We start from the raw sequence: 19,631 nt of genomic DNA on the forward strand, positions 1-19,631 counted from the left end.
CGGTAGAACGGATTTTTTATCTTAAAGACCTAACTGAGGGGCAAAAAGTGAAGTTAGTGGCTATTAGGCTGCGAAAACATGCTTCGATTTGGTAGGAACACGTATAAAAGCAACGCGCTAGAGAGGGGAAGCCGAAGGTGGATCGCTGGGATAAGATGAAGAAATTATTGCAAAAGAAATTTTTGCCTACCCATTATAGGCAAGAGGCGTTTATCGAGTATCATAACGTCAAGCAAGGTGATAAAATAGTTGAGGAATTTACAGAAGAATTTGATCGCTTGCGGATGCGTTGTGATGTGGCGGAGGAAAACGAGCAGACGATTGCACGATATCTGGCAGGACTGCGATATGAGATCTCTGATGTTGTCCAATTACAGCAGTATTTGACATATGAGGATGTGTGCAGACTAGCCCTAAAGGTGGAGGGGCATTTTAAAAGAAAGAGCAGTAATTCTAAGTGGTCAAGCAGCAGTTCCAAGTGGTCAGATAAAGAATCCCAAGGAAAAGCGGGAACATCTGCAGTAAATTCGACATTAGTTGCAGTTAAGGATGCGAATTCTAAATCTGCATCCAACGAGGGGCAGAGTAGTGCTGGAACTAGCAGGAGAGGAACTGCAGCCAAGCGGTGTTTCAAGTGTTAGGGATTCGGGCATTTTGCTGCTGATTGTCCGAACCGACAGATTGTGACGCTTGTAGATAATCCAGTCTTTGATGAAGGTTCAGTTTATGATGAATCTAAAGGCGAAGAAGAGGATGCGGATGCGGAACAGGAAAAGATTATCTATGCTGATTCTGGTGAGTCCCTAGTCGTTAAAAGAATATTAAATGTTGCTGTAGCGGATGATGAATCATGGCTTAGACATAATATTTTTCATACTAAGTGTACTAGTAGAGGAAAAGTATGCAGCATGATAATAGATGGTGGGAGTTGCGAGAATGTGGTGTCCACGACTATGGTGGAAAAGTTGGGGTTGAAAACAGAAGATCATCCTCAACCATACAAGCTGTCGTGGCTTAGAAAAGGGAACGAGGTGAAGGTGAGCAAAAGGTGTCTTGTGCAATTTTCAATTGGAAAAAATTACATCGATGAGGTGTGGTGTGATGTAGTCCCAATGGATACTTGCCATATTTTATTGGGGAGGCCGTGCCAGTTTGACAGAAAGACACAGCATGATGGTTTCAGAAATACCTATGCATTCAAGAAGGATGGCCGAACCATTACCCTAGGTCCTTCGGATTTGAGAAAGGAAGTGAAGAATAATCTAGTGTCCATGTCAGAATTTCAAGAAGAGGCAGTGAACGAGCCTGGGCTTTTTGCCATTGTAGTGATGAAGCGGAATTCTGACAGTCCCGAAATTTCTACCCAAATTCTGCCCTTGCTTGAGGAGTTTGCTGATGTCGTACCGGAAGAGTTGCCACCTGGGTTGCCGGGTGAGCACAATGTTTCTGGAACTTTTAATGTAGCAGATTTGTCACCTTACTACACTGAAGAGGAAGAAGACCCTGAAGAGATTGACGACAATGAAGACGAAGCAGATTCGAGGACGAATCTTTCTCTAGCAGGGGAGGATGATGCACCTAGGGGACCGGCGGACCCGTTATGCGACTGGACGAACCGGCGGACTTGAAGTCAACGATGTCGGATTGAGCTCAAATTTGGTCGGCGTGCTGATCAATACACGTAGCCTTTGGCTACGAATAATGATGGATTTTCGCGATTCGGGGTCGTTTAGATGGGTTTTTCTATTTTTTTAGTATTTTTTATGGGTTAATTTAGTAAAGGGCAGTTTCGTAATTTTACGTTTTGATGTTTACTAATCCTAGTAGGGTTAGGTTTGAGGATATATAAACTTGTTTTAGGATTTCGTTTTATCAGATTTTGGATATTTTGATTGTTAATCAATTGAGAGAACAGTTTGTTCCTCGTTATCTTTCGATTCTTCTGTTTAGCCTAATTTTTATCGCGCTTCGGCATCAGAGAGAGAGAGAGTGTGTGTGTGTGTGTGTGTTCTGGACGTGCCTCTCTCGCATTGGTCGGCGCTGTTGATTTGTGCGATCCATGGCTGATTTGTTTACTTGTGGATTAGGTGATAAAATATTCTGGTGGGGGTCCGAGTTTTACTTTTGGCCGTGTATTGGTTGACTAATACAATAGTTCTCCAGGTCAAGGGGGTTTCCACGGCTTTCTTTATCAGATCTGCAGTGCAATAAAGTAGATTAGATTGTTTCTTCCTGAATAAACTGAGAAGGACGTATCGCTTTCTTATGCCTGGAGTTATGGCCAAAAATTAGTCATGGACATGTTGTGAAAGTTTTGTTTTATAATTGACCCTAAGGTTACACTATTTCGAGTTTTAGACTAGTCTCCAGTGGATAGCCAGAGGATGGCAAAAAAACACATGGTTTGAGGTGATAGGTTTGTCGAGATAAAGAAAAGGTTATAGGGATGAAAACAGAGGAAAAGGAAAGTTGAAAGGTATACAATTGATCTCAGGGAAACTTTTCTTTTGAGCTGATGTTCTCCTTAGTGAGATGACAGCTAGAGCTTTTAAGGGTTGGTTTTCTATCGTTATTGAAACCTCTTTGATATCTGATCCCTGGATGGGCGTTCTTTATTTGACCATCTCATTTTGAAATTTAGCTGGTGCTGATGATGCATCTGTGAATGCAGTTTTTCTGATTAATTAATTTGATACAGAATATATTTAACTCAACTTGGGAACAAACACCTTTCTAACAAACAAATTGAATCTGCTCCTCAAAGTAGGGGATGCAATGCATTTGACGACCATCCAATGGCATGTGTGACACTATCTGTACTGTATTGCGGGGAAAATGGTGATGAAGATGTCACTGTAAAAATCCTCTACTGTGGGGTTTGTCATTCTGACGATTACATTGCCAAGATTGAATGGGGATTCACAAGATACCCCGTTGTTCCTGGGTAGGTTCTGTTAATGTTCGAGATATTAGATTATCTTCTTCTGCCTTTTCACCTTTACAGCCTAATCAAATCATTTAAACAAGGGGGCAAAGAACTGGACATTGTGTAGCACTCTTAAGCAAAATGAAGGTTGTTTGAAGTTGTGTTCAGAGTCTGATGCCAATGTGAATTTCAGTATGGTCAGTGGATCAATTTCAGATTTCAGACTTCTAAGTGTACCTTTTGACTTTATTCTCTTATGTCTTCAAAACATGTCTCTATCAAAGTTACCTTTGAGTAGATCTGTTGACACCTAAATTTTGGCACATCATTTAGTAATTAATTGCATAGAAAATTAGGGATTAAATTTTAACCCCTAAACAAAAATATCAAAATCGCATAGCATATAGTTTAGGATCATATAGTTTAATTACATTCCACATTGGATCGGCGGCGATGAGTAAGCTGAAAATCCATCGCATAAATCGAGCTCGGACACCAAACGGAACTCGGCTCACCTAGGGGATAGGGGCCGAAGATCATGAGTCCAAAAGGCCTTGATTATCTTAATTTGAGCTTAAATCAACCCATTAAGCTTAATTAAAGAAAAGCCCAAATTAATTCAGCCCATTTGGAATTAAATCAAAATTAAAGGATGAAGCCTAAGCCAAAGCTTATTAGGTCTTGAAAGCCCGGCCAATTAACCTAGGGTTGCGATATAAATATGTGATTATACTCCTTAATCAAGGGGGCTTTCATAACTATTTCCAGAACACAATTCTTGAGAGCACGGAGACACGTGACCAAGAACAAGAGTAAGAGAGAGAGTAGCTCGAGCACGTGCCCGCCCCACCGTTGCGCCGCCTCGCGACCGCACCGTCTTCACCGCTCCTCATCGTCGCCAATCCCGCGAGCCACCACCGCGACGATCACCGCAGCTGCTGTAACTCGACAATCACCGCTGCTGCTGTCCCTTGACGCCCGCCGCTGCCCCGCACCGGGAAGAGTTACTGCTTCCGTCCGAGCCGAGGATCCCTCGACAGTCGCAGCTGCTTCTTGCTCCAGCCTCGACATGCTGCAGACCTGTTCCCCGATGCCGACACCCCCTGAACTGATCTGCTGAGCTTCACCGCCAAGCCACGAGGCCACACAATTGAATCACACGGCCACATTGAGAGACGGCCAGAGAATAAAGAGATGAAATCGTGAGGGGAGCTTCACAATTGACTATTCACGGCGGAGAAAAAAAATAGAGAGGGAGGCTAGTGTTGCTTCCTCGGCAACACCCACGGTACACGAGGAAGAAGACGTTCGTGACGGAGTGCACTGGTCATCCACACTTCACTTCAACAATTCTCGCCCAAATCTTAGCTTCTTCACGGGGCCAATATAAGTTGTTGAGGAGAAGAAGACAAAAAAGGGCAGGCTGATTCTTCATCAATATCCAATATTTGCATCCCATTATTATTCTTTTCCTCTTTCTTCTTGCACCCCCACTGAATTCCACGTGCAGAAAGCGCCAAAAGGGGAAGAAGAGACACTATAGATAGAAAGACGGAGCACATCGTCTGAGCTTTGAAGATCGAGACTTCTCTTCGAGAGCTGTGAGCCTCGCTACGAGTCCCCTCACAACGAGCAGCTGCACACCGAGAGTACCAGTCCAATCTCATAAAGCTCGTTTGAGGTCGCTCCGCGAGCTCTCCAATCAGTCGTGAGTCCCGTGGCCTCACCCGCCGTCAGCCACCCGCCAGCCGTATGCTCCACCCGGTCCCGATCCGCAATCCCGGCGATTCAAATTTGGAAATATCCGCCAAATTAGGTACGATCGATATCCAATGTTTTTTTAGAATATTTTAAATTCCTAGTTTAGGTGTTTTAAATATTCAGTGAATATTTGGTGGATTGCTAGATCTTAGGGATAATGCACGCAATATCCGCAAATTTCTAAAATGCTCAAAATTAGGAATTTTACCTAATTTGGCAACGTATCTGGACGACTATCCGATCTTATCCCTAAGGTACGATATGCGGCGATACGGAAAATCATTATCTTATCCATAATCACTTGTATACGATAATAGATTTTATTCGCTTTCCAAATTCAAACAATCAACTTTTCGTCGATATCTATAACCCTATAGATATGACCGTTAGTTTGATTTCTTTTCCTAATCCAAATTTGATAAGAAGAATCTTGTGGATTGCGTGGATTGTTTGAATGCGGTTGTTATCTTTATTTGATTGCTTTCTTTTTTAAATAAAGAAAATCCAAAAATATGTTAGTTAGAATTTAAATTAAAAGTTTGCATGCTTAAAGAATCCTAAATATATCCAAGAGAGTAAGAGAATTATTTGATTTAAATTGGGATTTAGAGTAGCATATTTCCTAGTTTAAATTAGAAATTGTTTTAATCTTTGTGGATTATTTAGGATATTTAGATTTCGAATTTCCATGAAAATCCCAAAAAAAATGAGTCACTTTAGGACAGATTAAGATAGATTGCATGTTAATTTAGACAATTTTTTTATTTCGAATTTCATTGGAAAAATACAAAAAATAAATCATTTGTCCGTCATTAGAATTAGGTCACGTCGTCGCATGACATATAGTTCGCATGCTAGGTTGCATTAATCGCATGTCATTTTTTGCACGTCATTGCATATAAGTTAGTTTGCATTTTAATAAAGCGCAAACCCTAAAGAACATCTTGAGTGCCTTGCTTTGGTAATTAGAAATCATATTAGGATTGTTTGTATGATTTTCTACTAACAATGCAGATGCTTGCGTTGCTCTAAGGTACGTCATTCTCCTAATCTTGCAATTTATTTATTGCTTTCTTGGGTGTTAAATTGATGGTTTGCGCACCCGCATGAACACCTCACATGTTAGTAATTAGGTAATAAAATGGATCCAGATTGCCTGCATAAACATTTTTGAAAAGAAAAGGTACCGAAAGGGCGTTAGACTAGATATAGCGTAACCAAGTCCCCGAGCTTAGAATCTCTGGTTCGTAGGAATAAAACATATCTCCCTATGTTTTATTTAGGTTTCTAATCGACCTACCACAAATAGATTAGTGGCAACTCCAAGCATGAAAACTTTTGCATGTTAAAAATTTAAACCCTAAGTTGCGAATTGGTAGGGCTTGGGAGGGCCCGAGTTAGGCTTAGTCTTAATAATCCATTAGCCTAAGAAATTTAGGTCGCGACAGCTTGGCGACTCCGCTGGGGACTTGAGTTAAAACTCTTAGTGGACTTAGGCCATTTTTTCTTTTCAAAAAATATTTTTGTTTGGCAGCGAGGATCCCAGGTACGTCCCTAACATTTTAGGTGTTAAATGTTTTTGCAGAATGGGAGGTATAAGGGGAGGCGTGATTGTTAACCATTGTTTTGCAGAGAGGTGTTTGGATGAATGGTTTATTTTATGCACGAAGCGCTATATGATATAACATGTTGTGCGTGCCTTGCATTTACACTACACTGCACACACTACCCGCTACCGGACCTGGGTGGCACAGGTTTAGGATGGTACTGAGACAGCGGACACCCCGACCACACCCGCGTGGTACGGGTTACCCTCCTTGGTCCCGAAAGTTCTTTCATGGTGTCATTGAGTTCCCACCACAGTTGCACCTTTTGCAACCCGGGTCGGCTCCTTGACTAAGCCGGAGTCAGGGGAATCCCAGCCTAACCACCACCATGACTAGTTTAGCTCGGCAATCCTCGCGTCTCCACTTTGCAAGCCAGAGTCTAGATAGAAATCGAACCTCACATTTCATGCGCACGTCTATGTGGTTGCCATGGTCCTACTGGGTGAAGTAAGTCTTCTGAACTCTCATTTTTGCAATTAACTTAGTTATTACAATTTTCGGGTCGGTCCATGATAGGTCTAAGTTGGTTTTAAATTTGAAAGTAATATTCATTGAATCCTTTTTTTTTAACAAAAAAAAAAAGAAGAACAAAGAAAGCTCTTTTGGAGAATTTATTTTCAATCTATGTCTTTATTTTCCTAGATGTGTCATGGGTCATTATTTCCTGAGAAGTTTGCCATCATTTTCGCAAGTACAAGGAATAATGAAAAATGTCATAAAAAAATGGGAATAAAAGGGAACAATTAGACTGAGTCATGGACCGATCGTTTTGAGGTCGTGTACTTACCATGCTCCCTTTTCAAATTAGGTTATTACGGACTGTCAACGTTCCCCAATCCGTACTTGCTCAAGAGCAAGAATGACTGACCAAAATGAGCAGGCTCGTGTTGCTGTCCTTGAAACCGAGATGAAGCAAGTCCTGAATGTGCTCGAGAATCTCACCAAACAAGTTGCTTCCCTATAGACAAGCATGTCCACACTATCTGCACCCGCTCAACCAAGTGTAGAGATCGTACTGCCCCATGACTCTCCTCCTATCGAGTCAAAAGATAAGGGAAAAAGCGTTGCCATTGGCACTTCCTCGATCGAGAATGGTGCAACTTCAACTGACAAAGTCCGTCCGATGGTTACAAATGTAGGCGATGCATCTTCTAAGCCACCAAAGAGTGAGGAGGCTGAGCGTATTGATAAGCTTGAAGAAAAATTCCATCAAATGCAAGGCTTTGATGATCAATTCTCATGAGGTCTTGCTCACATTGTCAAGGTTCAAGTCCCTAAGAAGTTCAAGGCGCCTGAGTTTAATAAGTTCGATGGCCTTTCCTGTCCTAAGGTCCATTTACAATACTACACGACGAGGATGGCGCCGTATGCCGATAATGTGCCACTCATGATCCACACTTTCCAAGATAGCTTAACCGGACCCCCCTTGCAATGGTTCGTTTTGAAAAAGATCCACTCGCTCAAGACGTGGGAGGATTTATCTGATGCTTTCATCCATCAATACAAATTCAATATTGACGTGGCCCCATCACATGAGGATTTGATTCGCAATGAGAAGAAAAAGACTGAGACCTTCAAGGCCTATGCCACTAGGTGGAGAGCTCTAGCTGTGCAAATTACCCCCGAGTTAACTGAGAAAGAGATGCTCGATACCTTCATGAAGACTTTACCGTTCGAGTTTCGTAATCGAATGTTGGGTTCTAATTTCAATTCTTTAGCTGAGCTGATACCTGCGGGAGAACGCATTGAGATCGCTCTGTGCGATGGTTGGGCCACTGAGCAGGCTACCTCCGCTAAGAAGTTCACCCTCAAGAAAGATAAGGAACCGGCACCTGAAGTGAATGTAGCCTACTCTCAACAAAGCCGTGACACTGCCCCGACAACGCAGTCTACTAGCAAACAACAAGGTGGACACCAATTCACTAGTCGACAACAAGGTACTAAAAGGAACTTCACATCTCTGCCTGGGCCGTTATCCAAAGTTCTACCTATACTTCAAAAGAAAAATTTGCTTTCAAATGAGCCGAAACGCCCGAACCCCGAGTGGTCTCTAGTTATGACTCCTCTAAGAAGTGTGAGTATCATATGGGGGAGGTCGGTCATTCTACTGATGATTGTTACGTACTGAAGCATAGAATTCAAGACCTCTTGGACACAAAGGCATTCTCTTTCCGCAATGATCAACCAAATGTCCAGCGGAACCCTCTACCCAACCATGCTGGAAGTGCAGATGCTGTTATTGAGTAGAGAAATTTCTGTTTTTATACTCCTTTGCGAAGGAGTCTTTCATGCTTTCTAGAATTTCAAGTGTTTTCTAGGATTTCCTGCTTTCTAGGATTTCAATTCATGTTTATGTTTTGATTCGTAGGGCTTTGATTATTTGCATTTCCCTTCCAATAATGTAATTCATATGATTCTATTCAATGAAATTACAAGTTTGTTTTCATTTTGAGGGCATGTTAAAGTATATTAAACTAGCCCGGTGATGATATCCAACCAAGAAAAGAAAAAATATCATCCAAGGAGAAATTCTTAGGGCTGAGCTTTCTCATGCTCGCTCCAAAAAAAGACTTTTCGAAAATAAAAAGCATTTCATTGTTTTAAAAAAAAACTTTTTCAAAGCGTGCATCAAATAAACCCTGTTTGTTTGTCTGACTCATTTACTTCATGTCTCAGAGCATAATTCTCCAGCTTATTGTGATGAGGAATTGACACATCGAGTTCTATTGATGATGAACCTATGGGGCAAAAGATCAACACCTACTTGGGCATGAAAATGAGTGCTCAATAGTAGGGGATGACGAACTGAGGGGCATGTCAAACTTTGATGATGATAATGGACTGACAAATCCAATTGAAATAATGTCATAGTTCTAATTGGAATCTTCTGAGTCTCAATTCACATTTGCTTACTATCCTATTCATGCACGCTTTTTTGTGTAGGGGCAAAAGCAACGATGGAGCATTCATGTGTCCATTCCTTCTAAATAGGGGCAATCAAAGGGCTCCCACTCCAAAAAATGTCTCTCTATGTTGATGTTCTCACACCTTTTGCAGGGACCATTTATTTTGAATGCTCAATGCCATATTTTTCATGCTTATGATGAGATTTTTGAGTATGATAAATGTGTTCGGAAGTTGCAAACTTTTTTGTGCTTGAAGTTGATAAGCTTGTGAAATGATCACATCTTTCAAGGAAAAGAAATTTTGCTTGGTAAGTTTACCTATTTGACCCATCAATTTCATGTTGAAATTTGTCAAGATGGACAATTCAATGAATGATGTGGAATTGCTTGAGTATGCTAAATGAGATATGTTGGGATGATGAAAGGCAAGCCATATCCTATACACCGTCCCCTATTCATACACTTGTGAGATGAGTGAAAAATTCCATGTCCACAAGGTAAAGCGTTATCTCGCGAAAGGTACGACTACCGAAATGACGAGAGGCAGTTCACTTCTCTATCCTAAACAATACAGGTTATCCATTGTTTCACCACTTTGAGCCTAAACACTTGGAGAAGTTTTTTCAAATTACCCCTGTCAAGAATCACCTCACATCGGGGTAAACTGGAGGTAAGTTGACATCGCGAGGTGAGAAAAATCGATAGAAATTTTCTTGCTCACACTTGCATCAATCTTCAAGTGTTGCTATTGCAAATGAACTCAAACATTAATTCAAGTGCCTTATAATGATGAAGAGCGGTTCTTTCTCTATCTTACACACTTTATCCATTGCTTAGCCCACTTGAGCCTATATTTTCGTTTCATATGAACCTAGTTGGTGATCATCCCCCACACTGGGGCAAGGTAAAAGCCATCACTGTCCACGCAGCATATCCAGAGCGCCAATAGAAGATGAAGACCCTGAGAGTCCAAATTTTAGTCATTCGGTCAAAACAAGCCAAAGTATGGTTGGCCAATGTATGCATTGTAGACAGTGTATGTCAAAAAAAACAAATGAAAGCTAGGGGACATAAAAAAGCAGTGTGCCTGGTAAAAGCAAGGCCATGCCTTTGAAAAAAAAAAGGTCAAAAAAAAAGGAGAACTTTAGAGAAAAAAATGTCGAGATATGATGTGTCAAAGTCACAAAGATATCCACAGTTTTAAGGAGCCAAGTGACAAGCTCTCGAGGCCAATGGAGCATCTACCAAGAAGACAATCCCTGAAGAAAAAGAGGACCGGTGATAATGCCTAGATGATCACCAACTCTCACCCTATTTATACACATCTTTGAGCCTGATGTGTCCTTTCGTTTCTTAACCAATGAACCCAGCCTACGTTACGTCCTTTGCAAAGTCTCTTCGGATTAGGGGACTTGAATTAACGTAGAATTCATATGTTTATAAGCTTAGCTCGAAGAAGTGCGAGCAAGTCTATTTCTATCTCATTTTGCAGGGTTCTTGACTTGTAAACCCAGAGACGATTGTGGAGTATTTTCTTTCAATAGCCTCGACTCGAAGAGTCTCCTTTGTTAAGCCATTGACCAAACCGACGCTACGGTCCTGATAAAGACCTCTTAGATTGGTAAGGTCGTACCGCTTGCGAGAATACTCAGATCCTTATCGACATGATGATGGTGAGATGGAGTGATTCTCATAAAATAGCCCTTCTGAATAAGAGTGAGTGAAAGCCCTTTCTAATTGAAAGTCTCTCATTTAGCACTCTTAAGAAATTCACGTTATGAGTGAAAATTGTCTTAATTAATGATTCTCCCCAGTGGAAATTTGGTAATGCAAATATGGTAAAACCATCATGCATAAATCTCAATTGAATTGATTAATTTTGAAATGTGAATTCTAGAATAGCCGTGATTGCTAATCTCTTTGATGAATGCATATGTGTTTTGCTCTAGTCATGTCTGACAGGTAATGTTTCCTCAAAGACTCAAGAATTCCCAATGCTACAGTTGCTTTTTGAAGCTTCATATTTGTCTAAATATTTTTGAATATTCAATTACCTGATTGTAGTTTCAGGTATCATTTCCGAAAATCCGAAGGGAATTTTTTATCCTATTAATTATATTTGATTACAGTTTCAGATATCCTCTCGAAGATCCGAAGGGAATCATCGAGCCCATTCAAATATCTGATTGAAGTTTCAGATATCTTCTCGAAGATACGAAGGGTATCATCGAGCCCATTCAAATATCTGATTGAAGTTTCAAGTATTATTTTCGGAAATCCGAAGGGAATTTTCGATCCTATTAATCATATATGATTGCAGTTTCAGATATCTTTCTTGAAAATCCGAAGGGAATTTTCGAGCCTATTCAAATATCTGATTGTAGTTTCAGATATCTTTCTCGAAGATCCGAAGGGAATTTTCAAGCATATCCATATTTGATTGCAGTTTCAGTTTCAAGTATCTTTCTCAAAGATCCGAAGGGAATTTTTGAGGCCATTCAAATACCCGATTGGAGTTTCAGGAATCTTTCTTGAAAGTCTGAAGGGAATTATTCGATATCTTTTATCGAAAATCCGAAGGGAATTTTCGAGCCCATCTCATCTCAAGCATCTTCTCTCAAAATCCGAAGGGAATTTTCGAGTTTATTTCAGGTCTTATTTCGAAAATCCGAAAAGAATTTTCGAGCTTTCAAATACTATTGGGAATTCTAGATACTTGGCGGGTTTTCAAAAGCTCTTCAATAGCCCAAGTTTGCTTTCCCAAATCTTCAGGTAAGTAAGTGCAGGTATGTTTTCTATTTTTGCATTAGCATCTACATATCACATTAGAGAATGGGTGTGGGCTCATTGAGATCCCGTTTACTCAACAAAAAGATTAATGTTTCTCATTGCATTTGCATAGTCAAAATTTAGGTATCATTTTGTCTTTGAATGAAACCTCTTCGAACTCCCCTTCAAAGAGGGGCAGCTGTTGACACCTAAATTTTGGCACATCATTTAGTAATTAATTGCATAGAAAATTAAGGATTAAATTTTAACCCCTAAACAAAAATATCAAAATCGCATAGCATATAGTTTAGGATCATATAGTTTAATTACATTCCACATTGGATCGGCGGCGGTGAGTAAGCTGAAAATCCATCGCATAAATCGAGCTCGGACACCAAACGGAACTCGGCTCACCTAGGGGATAGGGGCCGAAGATCATGAGTCCAAAAGGCCTTGATTATCTTAATTTGAGCTTAAATCAACCCATCAAGCTTAATTAAAGAAAAGCCCAAATTAATTCAGCCCATTTAGAATTAAATCAAAATTAAAGGATGAAGCCTAAGCCAAAGCTTATTAGGTCTTGAAAGCCCGGCCAATTAACCTAGGGTTGCGATATAAATATGTGATTATACTCCTTAATCAAGGGGGCTCTCATAACTATTTCCAGAACACAATTCTTGAGAGCACGGAGACACGTGACCAAGAACAAGAGTAAGAGAGAGAGTAGCTCGTTCACGTGCCCGCCCCACCATTGCGCCGCCTCGCGACCGCACCGTCTTCACCGCTCCTCATCGTCGCCAATCCCGCGAGCCACCACCGCGACGATCACCGCAGCTGCTGTAACTCGACAATCACCGCTGCTGCTGTCCTTTGACGCCCGCCGCTGCCCTGCACCGGGAAGAGTTACTGCTTCCGTCCGAGCCGAGGATCCCTCGACAGTCGCAGCTGCTTCTTGCTCCAGCCTCGACATGCTGCAGACCTGTTCCCCGATGCCGACACCCCCTGAACTGATCTGCTGAGCTTCACCGCCAAGCCACGAGGCCACACAATTGAATCACACGGCCACATTGAGAGACGGCCAGAGAATAAAGAGATGAAATCGTGAGGGGAGCTTCACAATTGACTATTCACGGCGGAGAAAAAAAATAGAGAGGGAGGCTAGTGTTGCTTCCTCGGCAACACCCACGGTACACGAGGAAGAAGACGTTCGTGACGGAGTGCACTGGTCATCCACACTTCACTTCAACAATTCTCGCCCAAATCTTAGCTTCTTCACGGGGCCAATATAAGTTGTTGAGGAGAAGAAGACAAAAAAGGGCAGGCTGATTCTTCATCAATATCCAATATTTGCATCCCATTATTATTCTTTTCCTCTTTCTTCTTGCACCCCCACTGAATTCCACGTGCAGAAAGCGCCAAAAGGGGAAGAAGAGACACTATAGATAGAAAGACGGAGCACATCGTCTGAGCTTTGAAGATCGAGACTTCTCTTCGAGAGCTGTGAGCCTCGCTACGAGTCCCCTCACAACGAGCAGCTGCACACCGAGAGTACCAGTCCAATCTCATAAAGCTCGTTTGAGGTCGCTCCGCGAGCTCTCCAATCAGTCGTGAGTCCCGTGGCCTCACCCGCCGTCAGCCACCCGCCAGCCGTATGCTCCACCCGGTCCCGATCCGCAATCCCGGCGATTCAAATTTGGAAATATCCGCCAAATTAGGTACGATCGATATCCAATGTTTTTTTAGAATATTTTAAATTCCTAGTTTAGGTGTTTTAAATATTCAGTGAATATTTGGTGGATTGCTAGATCTTAGGGATAATGCACGCAATATCCGCAAATTTCTAAAATACTCAAAATTAGGAATTTTACCTAATTTGGCAACGTATACGGACGACTATCCGATCTTATCCCTAAGGTACGATATGCGGCGATACGGAAAATCATTATCTTATCCATAATCACTTGTATACGATAATAGATTTTATTCGCTTTCCAAATTCAAACAATCAACTTTTCGTCGATATCTATAACCCTATAGATATGACCGTTAGTTTGATTTCTTTTCCTAATCCAAATTTGATAAGAAGAATCTTGTGGATTGCGTGGATTGTTTGAATGCGGTTGTTATCTTTATTTGATTGCTTTCTTTTTTAAATAAAGAAAATCCAAAAATATGTTAGTTAGAATTTAAATTAAAAGTTTGCATGCTTAAAGAATCCTAAATATATCCAAGAGAGTAAGATAATTATTTGATTTAAATTGGGATTTAGAGTAGCATATTTCCTAGTTTAAATTAGAAATTGTTTTAATCTTTGTGGATTATTTAGGATATTTAGATTTCGAATTTCCATGAAAATCCCAAAAAAAATGAGTCACTTTAGGACAGATTAAGATAGATTGCATGTTAATTTAGACAATTTTTTTATTTCGAATTTCATTGGAAAAATACAAAAAATAAATCATTTGTCCGTCATTAGAATTAGGTCACGTCGTCGCATGACATATAGTTCGCATGCTAGGTTGCATTAATCGCATGTCATTTTTTGCACGTCATTGCATATAAGTTAGTTTGCATTTTAATAAAGCGCAAACCCTAAAGAACATCTTGAGTGCCTTGCTTTGGTAATTAGAAATCATATTAGGATTGTTTGTATGATTTTCTACTAACAATGCAGATGCTTGCGTTGCTCTAAGGTACGTCATTCTCCTAATCTTGCAATTTATTTATTGCTTTCTTGGGTGTTAAATTGATGGTTTGCGCACCCGCATGAACACCTCACATGTTAGTAATTAGGTAATAAAATGGATCCAGATTGCCTGCATAAACATTTTTGAAAAGAAAAGGTACCGAAAGGGCGTTAGACTAGATATAGCGTAACCAAGTCCCCGAGCTTAGAATCTCTGGTTCGTAGGAATAAAACATATCTCCCTATGTTTTATTTAGGTTTCTAATCGACCTACCACAAATAGATTAGTGGCAACTCCAAGCATGAAAACTTTTGCATGTTAAAAATTTAAACCCTAAGTTGCGAATTGGTAGGGCTTGGGAGGGCCCGAGTTAGGCTTAGTCTTAATAATCCATTAGCCTAAGAAATTTAGGTCGCGACAACTTGCGACTCCGGGGACTTGAGTTAAAACTCTTAGTGGACTTAGGCCATTTTTTTTTTTCAAAAATATTTTTGTTTGGCGTGAGGATCCTGTACGTCCCTAACATTTTAGGTGTTAAATGTTTTTGCTAGTAATGGGAGGTATAAGGGGAGGCGTGATTGTTAACCATTGCCTCTTTAACTGTGAAGAAAAACAAATCTTGTTTCTGATTATGTAGTTTAACAATACGCTGGGAATTTGAAAGAGAACATGTATACCTAACTTTTTTTCATTTGAATGCATGCTATTTATGTTTTTAGGCCCAAGGAGCTTCTACAATTATTTTTGTCTATATTTCTTGAGATGTGAAATGAAATTGAGAGAGTGACTTGCTTTCATTATAACGATATTGACAGTTGAATTGAAATGTTGATCTCAATGGTGTTAATCGAAGTATTGCAAGTTCGCGAGGAGCTTGTACCCTTAGGTACTGTTCTATTGTGTATCTACAGGCATGAAATTGTTGGAACTGTGATGAAAGTGGGGAGCAATGTGAAGAAATTCAAAGTGGGTGAGCGAGTAGGTGTTGGGGTCATAGTGGGCTCCTGCAAGAATTGTGAGCTGCCAGCAGGATCTGGAAAACTACTGCCCCCAGACAGTATTTACCTATAATGCCCATTTCCCAGATGGAACAAGAACTTATGGTGAAGTAAGTCTTCGAACTCTCATTTTTGCAATTAACTTAGTTATTACAATTTTCGGGTCGGTCCATGATAGGTCTAAGTTGGTTTTAAATTTGAAAGTAATATTCATTGAATCCTTTTTTTTTAACAAAAAAAAAAAGAAGAACAAAGAAAGCTCTTTTGGAGAATTTATTTTCAATCTATGTCTTTATTTTCCTAGATGTGTCATGGGTCATTATTTCCTGAGAAGTTTGCCATCATTTTCGCAAGTACAAGGAATAATGAAAAATGTCATAAAAAATGGGAATAAAAGGGAACAATTAGACTGAGTCATGGACCGATCGTTTTGAGGTCGTGTACTTACCATGCTCCCTTTTCAAATTAGGTTATTACGGATTTAGCCACGAATGTAAAAAAAAGTAGGTAAAGTGAAGCGAAAGTTTATTTTCGTGGCTAAATCCGTGGCTAATTAGCCACGCATTTTGCCACGAATTTATTTCGTGGCTAATTAGCCACAGATTTAGCCACGAATGTAAAAAAAATAGGAAAAGTGAAGTGAAAGTTTATTTTCGTGGCTAATTAGCCACGAATTTTGCCACGAATTTATTTCGTGGCTAATTAGCTACTAATTTAGCCACGAACGTGAAAAAGTAGGAAAAGTGAAGCGAAAGTTTATTTTCGTGGCTAAATCCGTGGCTAATTAGCCACGAATTGTGCCACGAATTTATTTCGTGGATAATTAGCTCCAGATTTAGCCACGAATATAAAAAAAATCAGGAAAAGTGAAGTTAAAATTTATTTTCGTGGCTAATTAGCTACGAATTTAGCCACGAATTTTATTCCGTGGCGAATTTTGCAACGAACACAGAAGTTCGTCGCTAAATTCTTTTATCTGCCCGCCCTCACCCCGATTCTCTCTCTCTCTCTCTCTCGGATCCCCCTCGCTGTTCTCCCTCCCTCTCCCACACCCCCAAGCCTCTCAAGTCACCCTGATCTACAAAATCCAACCTCTAATTTGCTTGCGTCTTCGGCGAATTTGATGCCTCATCGTCGTGAATTCTCAGGTCCGATCTCGAATCCGGCGCTGCTTCTTGCGGCCTCCGGCGATCGCCGCACGCGTCTAGGGTTTTCCTGACTCCAAACCCGATCGATTCGGCGGCGCTTCCGACAATGGATGGCAACAATAGTCCCCTCCCCCTTCTCCCTTTGTTCTCGCCTCTCGCCGGTGGTTTCCGCCCCCTCGGAGCTCGGAATCAGTGGTTTTCCGGTTCGTTATCTCGAGTTTCTTCCAGCGGTTCGCCTGAATTCGGCGAGGTGCGATCGAGATTCGCCATGGCTAGCTCCGGCGATGGAGAGAACGGCGAGAACCGCCGGACGCGACTGGACCGCGACGAGCCCGGCGATCTGTCGTCGATCGACGCGTCCTCGGTGGAGTCCGGGCCGAGCTCGAGGGTCTCGAGGGGGGCAGCCGAGGAGATTAGGATGGCGGAGAGGCTGACAGACGTCTTCATCGGGGGAGGCGACGGAGATCTGTTGATGCAGCGGAGCGATCGGGAGGATAGGGTTCTATAGTGGCTGCAGGTGCTCGATATGCAAGTGGTTGGGGCCTGCCGCGCGGATGAGAGATTGAAGCCATTGTTGAAGTCGAGTGAGTCGAGCAGCGCGGCTGCGGATCGGTTGTTGGCTCACCTCAGTCAGGTACTTATTGTTTCGATCCGGATTAAGTGTCTATCTGGCTCGAAGCGTTAGGGTTTTTTTGCTTATTTCATTGCCTGAGGATTGATTTCGAGATAATCGCGGCGTATGTAGCATGTATGGCTACGTTTTGGTGGCCTGTGAGGGGTAAACGCTTTACCGTGCTACTGATGATAGGGAGTCTCTTTTCAATTTTAATTTTCGTACGGATGGTTCAGAGTCCCTTATGAGATATTGCATGATTGGACCGTTATTGAGAAGGTTTGGGTAATTTGTTCAAGTTGTTGTTTGATTTTGGCTTATTGGATTTGCTTTTGTTTTTAATCATCGCATTTCGAGCCTGCGAAGTTGGAATACCGGCCATATGCTTTTGCATGCCACTTGTTTCGATTCGAGTTGGCAAGATAGACAAGCAAGGGACTCTTCTTTGCCCCACATCAACAAGGTAAATGAAGTTCGATCTCAGTATCGGTTTTCGGATTCTTGTATGTGAATTGTCTGTTGGCTTGTGAGCAGCTTAGTTTGGTTTCTGCTGATGAGTTGCCAATGTTTTCCGGTAATATACATAGTTCAGCTGCAGACTAATTTTATCAGTGGTGCTCATTGGTTTACTATTAGAATTTTGTTTGTTATCAAGTGATTTTCCTTTACGTTTCTTAGTTGCTATATGGATGATTATAATTTTTGGAAGTTTAACAAGCTTAGAATTGGCTTTATTAGGAGTTGTATTGTTTATGTTCTGATCTGTCGCATTTAAGTGGCGCATTTTCTGTCTTGTATCTTGTTCCCTTCATCTGGAGTGTAGTTCTTGTAAGCTTTCATTTTGTAGTGCGAGTGCGTACTATGTGTTTTGATTGAGCATTTGTTAGTTTTGTGTTTAGAGAACGGTTCTTCGTACGATTTTTCTACAATGTTTAAGGAGGAGTATGCTTGCTGTTTTTCTGTTCCTAGAGTTCCTTATCCTCATTATTTCAAATTTGCTAGTTTTTATTGCCATTTTGTGTGGTGGAGTTCTGTCTTTTGGTTCTTATTACAGCTAGCTATGTAATGCTAATTGTGGGCACCTCATCAGGAGATCATGTTGTCAGTCTTCTTTGCAAGCAGCCAGTTTAAAATATTCTAGATGAAAGTATTTGACACATATTGATATACCAGTAAGTTTGTGTAAAGTAAACGTCAGATGCTGGACCGTAACAGTTTTTTTGTTTTCTGATGTAGTTCTCTTCTTGTTGGAATTTTTTTGGATACATATGGATATAGGTATTGATGGCAGTAATATTGGCTGATGGACAGTAGTTTATGTTTACCCTACTATTTTCTCTCTTCATAATGGGAGATTTACCCTCTCGACAATTATGTCATAGCATCAGAGTCTTCGAATTGAGCAGTTCTTGAATGTCGTTTGTGAGATTATTTTCCAAGAAATGGTGGATATTACTTGAATAATATCAACTTTGCATATAGTCCATGATATCACTGGAAATAATCTTAAGTTGAGGATTTAATGTTGTAGCTTCTTGTTGGTATCCATGTTCATTCTTCTCAATAAATATGTCTTTTGACTTGTAGGTGAAGTGGGCGTATCTTATTATGATCTCTGAATTAAGGGGGAGTCAAGGTAGTTTCATGCTCCTATATTATCTTGTCGACTGTTGCTTTTTGAATGTATATAGGATCTGAATTCAACAAGTAGAAAATGTTAGTGACTATTTTTGTTCTTATGCTTGTCATTTAGGTAGGTCTCGTGACGCTGTAATTCTGATCTCATTAAGTTCTCTTCAGTCAATTGGTTGTTATTGTTTGCATTTGACAATTAATAGTTATGTGAACTGACTTTTTATATTACCCTCCGAATTTGTCACATTTACATCTCCATTTCCTTGAACATAGATGGTACTTGCTGTTTATATCTATGTTACCGAATGGTACTCATTTCTGGAACTGCTTGGTCTTTCAACATATTGTTAGAATTTGTGGAGTTATTTCGGATGCTTGAAAGTCATGCAAAGGAAATACCTTTTGTAAGATGTCCTAGAATTAAATCATAGGTGCAATGAATAAGCATGTACACACAAGGATGCGAGTTAGTTACATGATGATTCTTTTAGGTCTAAAGTTACCTGAGAAATTTAGCCAAAGTCAAGTATTGACATACACGGCAAAAAAAAAAAGGACTCGAGATAAATCCATTACATATG

The 19,631-nt window shown here is 40.7% G+C and overlaps 2 protein-coding genes and 1 long non-coding RNA gene across 5 annotated transcripts in view; all 3 read left to right on the top strand.

Moving 5' to 3' along the window:
- LOC115664860 (probable cinnamyl alcohol dehydrogenase 9) overlaps nt 1-19,631 on the top strand; it is a 73,434-nt gene that overhangs the window by 51,192 nt on the left and 2,611 nt on the right. The gene's annotated exons all lie outside the window — the stretch shown is intronic.
- LOC115663047 (probable mannitol dehydrogenase) lies at nt 1,978-15,756 on the top strand. Of its 2 annotated transcripts, none has more exons than XR_008816823.1 (2): nt 1,978-3,123; nt 15,568-15,756. XR_008816823.1 is itself a non-coding variant. In XM_056312494.1 (2 exons), exons 1-2 carry the CDS (start codon nt 2,796-2,798, stop codon nt 15,725-15,727), a joined length of 309 nt encoding a protein of 102 aa, XP_056168469.1. In that variant the 5' UTR covers nt 1,978-2,795; the 3' UTR covers nt 15,728-15,756. The 2 variants fall into 2 exon arrangements, 1 of the variants encoding a protein (XP_056168469.1); XM_056312494.1 differs by having other exon boundaries at nt 1,978-2,944.
- On the top strand, nt 17,778-19,278 carry LOC130138426 (uncharacterized). The gene is made up of 2 exons (XR_008816824.1): nt 17,778-17,878; nt 19,003-19,278. It is a non-coding gene; the product is annotated as an uncharacterized LOC130138426 (long non-coding RNA).

This window comes from Syzygium oleosum, unplaced genomic scaffold, assembly GCF_021117445.2.
Source record: "Syzygium oleosum isolate NSW1041296 unplaced genomic scaffold, Sole_v2.1 Sole_v2.06, whole genome shotgun sequence".
Taxonomy (NCBI): domain Eukaryota; kingdom Viridiplantae; phylum Streptophyta; class Magnoliopsida; order Myrtales; family Myrtaceae; genus Syzygium; species Syzygium oleosum.

Coding starts and splice junctions, on each gene's coding strand:
- LOC115663047 (XM_056312494.1), top strand. CDS start 2,796: ATGGCATGTGTGACACTATCTGTACTGTATTGCGGGGAAAATGGTGAT. Junction 2,945..15,567: donor AGATACCCCGTTGTTCCTGG/GTAGGTTCTGTT, acceptor GTGTATCTACAG/GCATGAAATTGTTGGAACTG.